Below are 12,146 nucleotides of genomic sequence, written 5' to 3'. Positions count from 1 at the left end.
TTTATTGGGCTTATTTATAGGAGCATAAATGACCCCAAAACACCTGCATTGTAGAAGTTCCACCCAATAGGGGGGAGTATATCCTGAAATCTGGGGTAGATGAACCCCCTTCAATTAACCTTCCACCTCCTATGTACTGTAGGACTCCTGAGACTACATACACCTGGGGAGGAATTGCATATAGCTAGGAGGGGGATGCAGGAGGCAGGGAGTGACTGAAATCTCAGGTGAGGGTCTAATGACTTCCCAGCCCCTTTCTATAAAGGAGCTTAAACAGGCCCGATCTTTTAATTTTTAATTTTTAAAATTTATTTATTTTTATTTTATATAAGAGCACCATGTGTATGCAGCGCTTAGGGCAGGGGGTTGGGCAGAAGGAGGCATCAGATCTCCTGAAATTGGAGTTAAGGTCAGTTCTTAGCTGCTATGTGGGTGCTAGGAACCAAACCCCAATCCTCTTCAAGAGCGGTAAGTGCTCCTAACCACTGAGCAGACTCTCCAGCCCCAATTTTTAAAAATGCAAAATTATTTGTATTCTTTATTTATACAAAGCAATTGTATAAATTACAATTTATTGTAATTTATACAATAATTTATTGTATAAAATACAATTTAATTTTGAAAGACTTGGAGTTTTTTTTGTTTTGTTTTGTTTTCTGTCTTTTTGAGACAGGGCCTCCCTGTAGCCCCAGCTGGCCTATAACTCTCTTTGTAGACCAAGCTGGTCTTGAACTCACAGAGATCCACCTGCCTCTGCTTCCCAAGTGCTGGGATTAAAGGTGTGTGCCACCATGCCTAGCAACTTGTATTTCTATAGAGGAAAATACTATTAAAAGAAACTGCATTCTATGTAATCTAAGACAAGCATACCCTACAGAGAAAACATTAAGATAGATCATGAAACTAAATGCTAAGTATCATTTACAGTTCCTTATATTTGGAAGGTCTCTGTCTCATGTAATATCTCATTCAATCCTGACAACCATTTTCAAAGGCAATATAGGGTACACTAGGAAATACATGTGCTATGATCTCAGTGCTCAGGTGCAAATCATTTGATTTTACCTTTTCTGCATGTGTTGGAAAATTAAATGACATAGTCCTCATAACATGCTTAGGAGTGGTGTCTGGCACATGCCAGTAAGCAATACACGTTAGTTATGACTATTCTAATTTTAAGAGTGAGGAAAGAGGGCTTCTGAGTGGTTACACCACTTGTCTGAGCTTCCAGAGCTAAATGTAGAAGAGATGGCAGTCAAACTCTGGTCTTCCAGAACCCAAAACAGACTCTTTGACACAGTACAGGAAGAGAAAATTACCCTAGTCATGCAACCTGCCTTTTAATATTCCTCCCCATGGGGTGGGAGGGGTGAGATAAAACAGCATGAAACCAGGTAAGGAAGTGAGTAACCTAGCTTCTCGGCCAGCCTCACTCTGCCCCCTCCTGCCTCCCTGACTACATGCTCTTCGCCTATGAATGCTCGGTATTACCCTCACCTAGCCTGCTTCACAATATTATCTTGGCAGAACGTCTGAAGATTTTATACTTATGAGGAAGCAAACAAATATTTACAGATCATCCACTGTGGACAGCTGTTTTACATTCACCCTTTTCATCTCATTTCACTCACACAACAACAGGGTGTAGAACTCTGCATGAGAACTCCAAGAGCCAGAGAAGTTCTGTAATTTCTGCCCAAGGATGCCAGATAAACAAGGGCAGAGATGCCCAAATCACCGCATTGACTCTACCATCTATTTGCCTCCTACCAAATCCCACAGGCACATGTTAGTTCCCTCCTATAATTACTGATAGATGAAGAAGCCATGGATGAATCTGGTTGATCGGGGAGAAAGCACCAGGACACAGATAAAACTCCAGAGGAATAGAGTTTATTAGCAAAGAACACCTGGGACAAATTCCCTTCTGGGCAGGGAAAAATGTCTGCCCCCGGTTTTTTTATAGGGGGAGGCTTCTGGGGGTGCAGAAGGCGGGAAGATATTTTTTAAAGGTTAGGTGGGGGTGGGAAGTGGGAGAGCGGGACTGTTAAAACCGTCCCCCTTTTGAGATGAAAGGGAAAGCCTGCTGTGCTGGCCAAACTGTGGGGGGAAAAAGTCTGCTTTTGACTTCAAAGACTGAGGTGCTTATCTCAGGGGCTTTGCTGTGCATCTGAACCCTAACAATTACATAAAGGGCTGACTACAATGTTCTTGGGATCCTGAAGGACCATAGTATAGAAAAATGTGTGTGAAATTCCACTTTGACCTGCTGGGATTTCAGCAGCAACAGAAGAATCTTGTGAAATACAAAGAAACTTTCCTTTTGGGAATTGGCAAGAGCTGGCTACACTGAGGGGAGAGGTCACCAAATGAAGTCCCTACTTCTCCAGCAGGAAAAGGATCAAAGTACACGAGAACCCCAAGAATCCTCTCACTGTGGCCTGTTATTACAAACAGAAAGGCTTGAGTATGCATTTCTTAGACCCTCACAGAGCCATCCACATACCAGGAGCTCTAACACATTAGTTCTTTTCACCTTTACATGAACTCCAAGGAAGGAAAATAGCCCACACTTTAGAGATGAGGAAATTGAGAAAGAAAAAAAAAAGAGAGAAAAAAGGAGCCCTGAGAGACGGCTTTTCTGATTTACAAACCAGGAAGCCAGCCGGGCATGGTGGCACACACCTTTAATCCCAGAACTCCAGAGGCAGAGGCAGGTAGATCTCTGTGAGACCAGTCTGTGAGACTGGTCTCACAGACTGGCCAGACTGGTCTATAAAGCAAGTTCCAGGCCACCCAGGGCTACAGGGAGACCCTGTCTAAAAAAACAAAAAACAAAACAAAACAGCAAGCCTCCCACCACCACCTCTACAATGACTCCACAGGGCTCCTCAGACTCCATCCTGATCTGCTCAGAGGGATAGTGTGAGATGAGGAACATGGGAACACATAGACACTGGGGAACATTCTGTGGAGTATTATCTGCACAAAGCACTTTTAGACCTTACTCCCTTAGTCCTCCCACAGCCCTGCTTCGTACTGTGCCATACAGAACCCGAGACTTGAAGAGGCCAAGGGGCTAGCTTAAGATCATGCAACCTTTGGGTTGAATTATATGAAATTGCCATTCTTAAAGATCTAAGTGATAGTTGAGGATATAGCTCAGTGGTAGAGAACTTGCCTAGTATGTGTGAGAACCTAGGTTCAGTCCTCAGTACCACACACACAAAATCAAAATGGGTGAATATTGGCAATTTCACAGTGGTGCAACCTAATCATAAAAGAGAACCAAGAACAAAGTCAGCTCTGTCTAGTTCCCAACAGAATTATCTAAAAACTTTCAGCCCTAGGAGAGCTGTCACCAGTCTCATGCCCAGTACATACATATGTACACACACACACACACACACACACACACACACACACACACACATACACACACACACACACACACACACACACACACACACACACACTCAAGAGAGTGGTGAGGTAGGGCACCCACCAATGAAGTTTTTAGGATGAACCTCTCTACACATGAAGGAATTCCTGACTGAAACTCCTGCTTTCCAAAAGATATCTGTTCCTGACTTCAGCCAAGTTCCCGGGGCCAAGGTCCTCTGGTTTGATAAATAAATGGAAAGTTTGTCCCGAAACTACCTGGCCCAGCAGGTAAAAGCATTTGCCAAGCAAGCATGATAACCCACATAAAAAGTCAGATGCTGGGGCACACAACTGTAATCCCAGTATCTGAAGGCTAGATGATAGGCAGAGACTGGAGAATGACCCAGAAACTCATGGAGGTAGCCTGGAGTCCACAGACAGGCAGAAACAAGAGAGGACTGCCCCAAACAAGGTAGGAGGCAAAAACGGATTCCCAGAAGTTGTCCTCTGATCTCCACATGCCTGCTGTGCCACACACGCGCGTGTACACACACATGCACACGCACATGCACACACACACACACACAAAATAAAATTAAATATTTTTTAAGACAATAAAGGCATTTGGGAGATGGCTCAGTTGATAGAGTATTTTCTGTGTAAGCATGGAAGAGCTGAGTTTAGATGCCTAGCACTCATGCCCCCCCCCTCACACACACAGATCAGAAACAGGCACATCCCTGGAGCTGGCTGACCAGTCAGTCCAGCCTCATCAGCAAGCTCCAGGTTCAGTGAGAGATTTTGTCTCGACCTCAAGCCTCCATGGTTATGTGCATACATGTATGCATACATGTACACAAAAGACAGGAAGCAAGTTCTGTGTCTCTTAAGATTCCTTAAGAGATATAAGGAAGGAAGGCATCAAAGACTTCTCATTAAGCCTCAGGGCTTGATTTCTAATGCTCCGAGAACCAAACTGGACCTGCCATGCTTCTTTGGGCATTTGTGCTGGCCTTCTTCCTCCCCAGTGCAGTTTGACAGAACTGCCCTTATTCTTAATGGAGTCATAGGGAAAAAGATGGCTGTACCTCATGTGATTCAAAAACCAGTTCTCCAAACCAGGGAATTGTATCCCTAACACACAGGGGCTGCCTCAACCTTTACTACCCCTCCGCCCTGGCCTCTGCCTCTACTGCCAGGAAGGTTCAGACACAGAGCTTGCTAGACCAAAGCAAAGACCAAGCAGGCCCAAGTGCTTCTACTAGAAAATGTCTTTCAAAATGTGGTTATTTTGGACTACAGAGATTGCTCAGTGGTTAAGAGCACTTGCTGCTCTCCCAAAGATCCAGGTTCGATTCCCAGCACCCACATGGCAGCTCACAACCATCCAAAACTCCAGTTCCAAGGGCTCCAACATTCCTTTGGCTTCCGAGGGCACCAGGTCCACATGTAGTACATTATACATACATGCAGGCAAAACATACACATAAAATAAATATAAATAAATCTTTAAAATATATGATTACCCACTAAGATTCCCACTATATCCCAGGCTCCTATTTCTTTTTAAAAAATATTTTATTTTTTTTTATTTTTATTTTATGTGTATGAGTGTATTGCCTGCATGTGTGTAAGTGTACCTGTGTCATGCAATGCCGCAGAGGTCAGAAGGGGGCTTCGAGTTCCCTGGAACTGGAGTTAAGGATGGTTTGTAGCCACCATGTGGGTGCTGGGAATCGAACCTGGGGTCCTCTGCAGAGCTGTCAGCGCTCTTAACCCCTGAGCCATCTCTCCAGCCCCTAGGCTCCTATTTCTTTGTCACTCATTTCTCCCAATCATCCTCTAAAATATTGCCATTGCTGACAGATGTCTCTGAATCTTCAGACAACAGCCAGATTACAGCCGTCTTTGTATTCCACATACATTTGTTGAGTAGAATTGAATAGTAGAAATGAATTCTAAACTCAAGCCTGAACCCAAACCTGGGCTTTGCTTTCTTCATGCTTCCTCTTCACCTCTTTCTTCCGCCCCCTCAGTTCATCAAGCTGAGAAGCAATGCATGCTTTTCCCCCTCCTTTGTCTAATTGAACTCCATCTATGCATGAACCTTCCCATCTCCTAACTCAAACCTTTTTCTCAGTAGGTATCTTGCTGCCAAATAAACCCCGCAAAATTACAATGCAATCAGACACTTGAACCAGGATTAGTCTTTCTCCCTTAGAGTTTGGAGAATTAAAGAAGAGCTTGTGCCCACCAGTGCTACCTTAGTCAGAGTTTCCCTGTAACTATCCCTACACCACTGCAGAAGGGAATACCTGGACCCATCCTGACAAAGGCTGGGCATCCACGCCCAACTAGCCTGGAGCTTAATAGACTTGCTCTTACCTTCTGGTGTAGAGTCGGACCCACTGACAGATGAAAATGAGGAAGAGATGGCCTGGTCTCAAGAACCTGATAATCATGGGGATAGGCAATCCCCATCTTACCATTTCCCTTCCTCATTGGTCAGCCTGGTAAGGGCCAGTAGCCAGTGAGTGGGCACCTTGCCCCTGGCAGCTGTCTGTACCCCAGGGAACATGGTTTATCCCAGCTTGGGCCTGGAAAGCCAAGTAGAGCTTCAGTCAAGCCTTCCTGTTCCCTGGCTTTGGCCTTATTTACCATAGCAACAGATGGGGCAAGGGTAAGGACCACAAAAGAAAACAAGATATTGCTGTATGTGATGAGAAACTCCCTCAAGTAAAATGAATTGTTCAATCATCTCTGCCGATCTGCCCTAATAAGTCAAGGACACCAGTTCTCACACTGCAGTCCTCGTTGTGTGTCACTAAACATGAGACTGTGGTTCAGACACAGCCATTCAGAAAGAATCACCGGTGGGACTGTACCAGCACAAGAAACACAATGTATCCTCCACTCACTGCCCTGGACCCCAGACTGAAGAAAGTCCTTGTATGTGAATTCTTACAGCTGAGATGCAGGAAAGTTCCTTAGTTGGCGGTGGGGTTTGGCCAGTTCAAGGTCTTTAGTGGTTCTAAAGCGTATGACTCCTATGTAATTGAAATCCAATGTAACACAAAACCTACACAGATATTGAACATCGTCTTTAAAGATTGTCTGGTTCCAAATTTCAAAATAAAGCTTTGAAAACTTTTTACCAGCACCTTAAGCGTATGCCTTTTCTGCCTGTTGGGCAACCCAGCTCTGGGCAGGAGCAGCCTGTTGAACTACCCACTTAGGTGTTCCTAGAAGGATCTAGCTTGGAGAAATAGCACTAAGTACCTTGTGCTGTCTTGGCAAACCCACGATTTTTTTTTTTTAAAGATCAGACCTGGTTCTCATAAGCCACAAATCTTGTGAATTAAATCAAGACCTCCATAAGAGCTCTGGGATATTATCAGCAATTTCAATAAGATATTCAGAAACAGAATATTCTCAGGCAAGGGCTGGGCAAGTGTCTGCTGCCCCTAGACACTACCCTCAACTGGCCACACAGAGCCTAACAGTCTTTCCCTTACTAGTGGACATGACTAGTAACATCAAGACCACTAATAAAGGAAGGTAAAAGTATGATCTTTCCCCATCTTGCCCTCCTGTTAATTAGGCATGAGCCCCTTTCCAAGGGCTGTTGGCTTAAACAGGAGGCCTGTGAAAATGAGATTCTATGTAGTTTACCAGGCAGATTGCACCAAGGAGAAAACAAAGAGAAACCATAGCAACTCTCAGTTACATCACTCTGTTTTTAATTGTAGTATTCCCTTACTTACATTTGGTTTATGTTACTGTCTCTTGCATCTTATTAGAAGGTACCTTGAACAAAGCAAATAGTAGCAAAGGTTGAATGAATGAATGAATGAATGGCCATGTTCAGTCTTTCCTTGGAGATAGCTTTGGTTGTCTCTTAACTTTCAAAATGAAGAATCCTGGATGGAGAGATGACTCATCAGTTAAGAGTGCGTGTTGCTCTTACAGAGGTGCTGAGTTGAGTTCCCAGCACCCAAATGGCCACTAACAACCATCTATTACTCTAGTTCCAGGAGATCCAGTGCCCTCTTCTGGCCTCCATGAGTACTGCACATACGAGTGCACTTATAAACATGCAAGCAAAACACTCACAAAATAAAAATAAATTTAAAACATTTAAAAATAAAAATGAAGAATGCAGAGTCCAGTAGGGGCGTGTGGCTTGTTCACGGCACACACCGAAGCTGTGAAGCTGCATCTGTGTGACCACACAACACATATGCTTTCTAATGCCTCGGCCCTCCACCCCTCCTGACGGACTGCAGACCCCCAGACTCACTGATGTGCTCTGCAGTAGCTTTGCATCCCCCAACCCATGTAGGAACGCTGCTGGTTTCAGAGATTCTAATTATTGCACAAGGTGGAGTGACTTTCACCCCAAAACCACATCAATACTTTGCTGGATCTGGCTGTCAGCCAGTGACATTGTGAAAGCCTGTCATGTGTGAGGCCTCAGGGACATGCACCATCCACCACAAAGGGCATCATGTGGAAAGAAATGCGAGCTTAGAAGCAACAAGTAGAAAACATTTAACCAGAGGCCAGTTTTTCCCAGGACAGAAGTCTTACTGCCTGGAATGAAATTCTCCCATAAATGTAATGGTTTCCTCCAGTGGCCCAGGACTAAAGTTCAAGCCCCTGTCAGCTTGTAGACTATGAATCAAGCAACAGACCAGAAGACTGACTTCCCTTTAAGCATGGTTAAATTTTGCTATATATTTTTGCTTAATCATGACTTTAAAAAATACCCTTTACTGAAATAACTAAGCATAAAATCATGTTTTGAAACATAATACTGAACTTAGAGCAGGTGGAAGAGTGGGCATATCTGTAGCATTCTACTCCATTCTCCAAATCCACAGAAATAGCAAGAAAAGAAAAAAATGTCTTTGTCTTAGAAGGGGAGTTCAGTGGCAGAGCGGTTGCTTAGTATGCACAACCTCCTGGGCTCAGTCTCTGGTACCACAAACAGAAAGGAAACGAAAAAGTACCAGAGAACCTTAGTTTTATCCAAAGACACATTGGCAATCGCTCTTCATCCAAGACAAGCCCAGATGATAACTGAAGTCTGTTTCAGCAGTGCTGAATAACAGCCGCTCACTTCCAGGAGACTGGCAAAGGTTCAGACCCACAGGGTTTAGATAGGCAGCCTTAGGCTCAGACTTTGAAAACTCATCCTTAGATCACTTCTCTCTAATTTAAATTTAATCTTCATTGTTTTAAATCTTCATACAAGTATACATTATAAGTTGCATATTCCCTTTTCACGTCTTTATTGGCCATTTGTATTTCATTTTTTCAAGAACTCTGTTCATTAGCCCATTTGTCTATGAAGCAATTTGATTTCTTGTTGCTACGTTTTTGAGTCCTTTTGTATATTCTAGATACTAATCTTCTGTCAAGTATATGACTGCATTCTCCCATTTTGTAAACTGCCCCTTTATAGATTAGCTGTTTCCTTTGCTATACGTAAGTTTTTTACTATCATGAGGTCCCATTTGTCAATTGTTGGTCTTTTTTCCTAAGCACTTGGGGTCTCATTCAGAAAGTAATTGCCTAAGCCTATATCTTGAAGTGTTTTTCATATGTTCTCCTCTGTTTTCAAATTTCAAGTGTCATATTAAGGTCTTTGATCCATTTGGAGTTGATTTTTTGCAAGGGGAGAAACAGGGATCTAGTTCTCTTCTATATGTAGCTATCCAGTTTTTCTAGTACTGTTTGTTGAAGAAGGTTTTTTTCCAGTGTGTATTTTTAGCATCTTTGTCAAAAATCAGTAGGCTATGGTTGTGTGGGTTTATATCTGAATCTTCCTTTTTTAAATTTTTTTTATCTTTACTCTGTGTATGAGTGTGTTGCCAACATGTATGTAAGTGCACCCATGTTGTGCAATGCCTGTGGTGGTCAGAAGAGGCATCAGGTCTCCTGAAACTGGAGTTACAGATGGGTGTCAGCCACCACATGGTACTGGGAATCAAACCCAGATCCTCTACAAGAGCAGCAAGTGCTCTTAACTGCTGAGCCATCTCTCCGTCCCCTGGATCATGTATTATGTTCCGTGGATCTCTTTGAGGATTCATCTGTTTTAGTGCCAGTACCATCCTGGTGTTGTTACTATGGCCCTGTCATAGAAACTGAAATCAGCTTTGGTGACATGTTCAACATTACTCTTTTTGCTTAGGATTGCTCTGGTTGTCTGAGCTCTTTTTTTTTTTTTTTTTTGGTTTTTTTTTTTTTTTATAACAGGGTGGGGTTTTGATGAGAAATTGATTAAAATTTTAAATTTGCTTTAAATCTCCATTTCATTTTAAAAAACTCTTTTTGCTCTGGTTGTCTGAGCTCTTTTTTTTTTTTTTTTATTGTGTTTTCTATTTCTTTGATAAAGAGCTGGGATTTTGATGAGAACTGAATTAAATCTGTAGATTGCTCTTGGTAGATAGCCATTTTTACAACACTAATTCTTTAGATCCACGAATATAACAGCTTTTTTCCTATTGTTTAGTGTCTTAAATTTCTTTCTTGAGTGTTTTAAAGTTTTCATTGTTGAGGTCTTTCACTTCCTAGATCAGGTTTATTCGGATGTGTTTTTGAGGCAGTTGTAAATGGGGTTGTCTCCCCAATTTCTTTCTCAGCATGCTTGCTCTTGCTATATAGGAAGGCTGCTGATTTTTGTGTGCTAATTATGTATCCTGCCACGTTTGTGACTTTTCTCATAGAGTCTAAGAGTGCTAAGTTCTTAGTTCCAAGACTTTTCTCATGGAGCTGTCAGTGTCTTTTATAATAAAAGTATCTCATTTACAAATAAGGAAACTTGGGCTTCTTCCTTTCCTGTCTGTATCTCCTTTTATTTGCTTCTCATATTTTATTGTTCTAGCTAAGACTGTGAATACTCAAACAGGAATGGAGAAAGTACACAATCTTGCTCCTGATTTTGATGGAAATGCTTTCAGTTTTTCTCCATTTAGTATAATTGTTGGCTCTGTGTTTGCCTCATAGCACCTTTATTGTGTTGCAACTAGTCTCTCCATTCCTAGTCTCTTTAGGACTTCTATCATTTTCTGCATCTATTAGGATGACTGTTTATTCCTGTCACTGAGTCTATTTGTGTGATGTATTATATTTATTTATTTGTATATGTCAAACCATCTTTCAATCTATGGAATGAAACCAACTTGATCATTGATCTTAGAGTTTTTAACTGAATCTAAGACAGTCCAAAAACAGGGTCTGGAGAGATGGCTCAGTGGTTAAGACCACTTGTTGCTCTTGTAGAGGGCCTAAATTCAGTTCCCACCACCTACATGGTGGCTCACAACCCTCTGTAACTCCAGTTGCAGAAAATCCAATGCCCACTTCTGGCCACCTTTGGCATCAGATATGCACGTGGTGTACATACACATATGCAGACAAAACACTCATACACATAAAGTAAAAATAAATAAACCTTAGAAAGAAAGTGTGTGTGTGTGTGTGTGTGTGTGAGAGAGAGAGAGAGAGAGAGAGAGAGAGAGAGAGAGAGAGATATTTGAGATGATACTGCAAAGACAGAAGTTGCTGTATGGTGTCAGCTGCATCTCAGCCTCAGGCTCTGCCTTGCCAGAAGCAGGCTAAGGTGGTACTAGGCTGCTGTTCTATACAGGATCAGTACCTATCCCTGAGGTTGCTGCCTCTTGAGAGGCTTTGCACAGAAATGGCTCCTCTCCCACAACACCACTTCACCATTACTCCATCATTTTTCACTCCACAATCCATGGCAATTCTGTCATTGAAATAGGCCTGAAGGAGTTATTTGCTATGTTCCACATCTTTAAGGTAGTTGCTCTACTGGGTCTGTTCAGCTGGATAACACTTAATCATATGGCCACCCCTAGTTTCAACAAGGAGGAAGAATTGAGGTCCCTGATGAGGAGGCCATTTCTGTTAAATGTTTTCTAATAGCTAACGCTGTCTTAACATGTGATAGGTAAAAATTTGGTGGAGAATGAGCGAATGGAGGAGGAGGCGCAAGGCACAGTTAAAACTCTCAGCGGCATAGAGCTTTATTTCACACGGGACACATTCCCCTCAGGGAAGGGAAAACGTCAGCCCACGGGTTGTGAGCTGGGGCTTATATACGGGGGCTTCAGGGTACAGAAGGGATGGGGGAGTTTTTTGGGAAAAATCAGGCGGGAGGAAGCAGGAAAAGCAGGGCTTGTAAACCTGGCTCTGTTCCGTCTGCCAGCCAGGATCTGGGTCAGGAAGTGTTTACTTTTTTGTCCTCTTAAGATAAGGGAAAATCTGCTGTGCTAAACAGCTCCTAAAATCTCTGGTTAACAGGTAGAATCTGCTTATCTTGTCTTTGGAGATCAGAGGAAAGGCAGGCTGCTTCTTAGAAGAGTCTGCTTCCCTTGACTTCAAAGGCCAAGGTGTTTATCAGCTCAGTTCCCTTTTTCAAGTTTCAAAAATCCAAAGTCCATGGGTCCCTGTTGGGGAGCGAGGGGAGGGGGGCTGCTGCTGTTTGAAACCCTAATATTCCAGCCTTTTGTGTTATAGGATAGGGGGCGCCGTTGTCATCTTGCTACTTCCTGCTGGACAGGGTACGTGGGGGGGGTAGGCTGGTTTAGGGGTCCACTAGGCAGCATCTGAACAGGGTCCTCGATGGTTGACAGGCGTTCATGTACATGTGAAGGGAAGGAAAGTAACAACTGATTAAAATTAGTTTTTGGATCTGGTCCTGAAAATATCTGACAAGGCAAGGAGCAATG

At 42.9% G+C, this 12,146-nt stretch overlaps 1 protein-coding gene across 4 annotated transcripts in view; it reads right to left on the bottom strand.

Annotated features, from left to right (window-relative positions):
* The window catches only part of Adipoq (adiponectin, C1Q and collagen domain containing), a 16,268-nt gene extending 8,526 nt beyond the window's left edge, over nt 1-7,742 (bottom strand). Inside the window, exons 1-2 of one of the 4 annotated variants that reach the window (XM_029556401.1) lie at nt 7,685-7,742; nt 7,149-7,304 (exon numbers count right to left, since the gene is read on the bottom strand). Coding sequence is in view for 1 of the 4 variants with exons in the window: in XM_029556395.1 (XP_029412255.1) it covers nt 7,685-7,722 (38 nt within the window). In the remaining 3 variants the exon portion in view is untranslated. The remainder of the gene's footprint in view (nt 1-7,148; nt 7,305-7,684) is intronic. The other 3 variants (XM_029556404.1, XM_029556395.1, XM_008853040.3) reach the window with 3 other exon arrangements.
* Between the last annotated feature and the right edge of the window lie 4,404 nt (nt 7,743-12,146).

Source organism: Nannospalax galili, unplaced genomic scaffold (genome assembly GCF_000622305.1).
Source record: "Nannospalax galili isolate Female #2095 unplaced genomic scaffold, S.galili_v1.0 scaffold591, whole genome shotgun sequence".
Classification (NCBI taxonomy): domain Eukaryota; kingdom Metazoa; phylum Chordata; class Mammalia; order Rodentia; family Spalacidae; genus Nannospalax; species Nannospalax galili.
The sequence above is the reverse complement of the archived record's forward strand: the minus strand, read 5'-3'. Positions and strand labels throughout refer to the sequence as shown.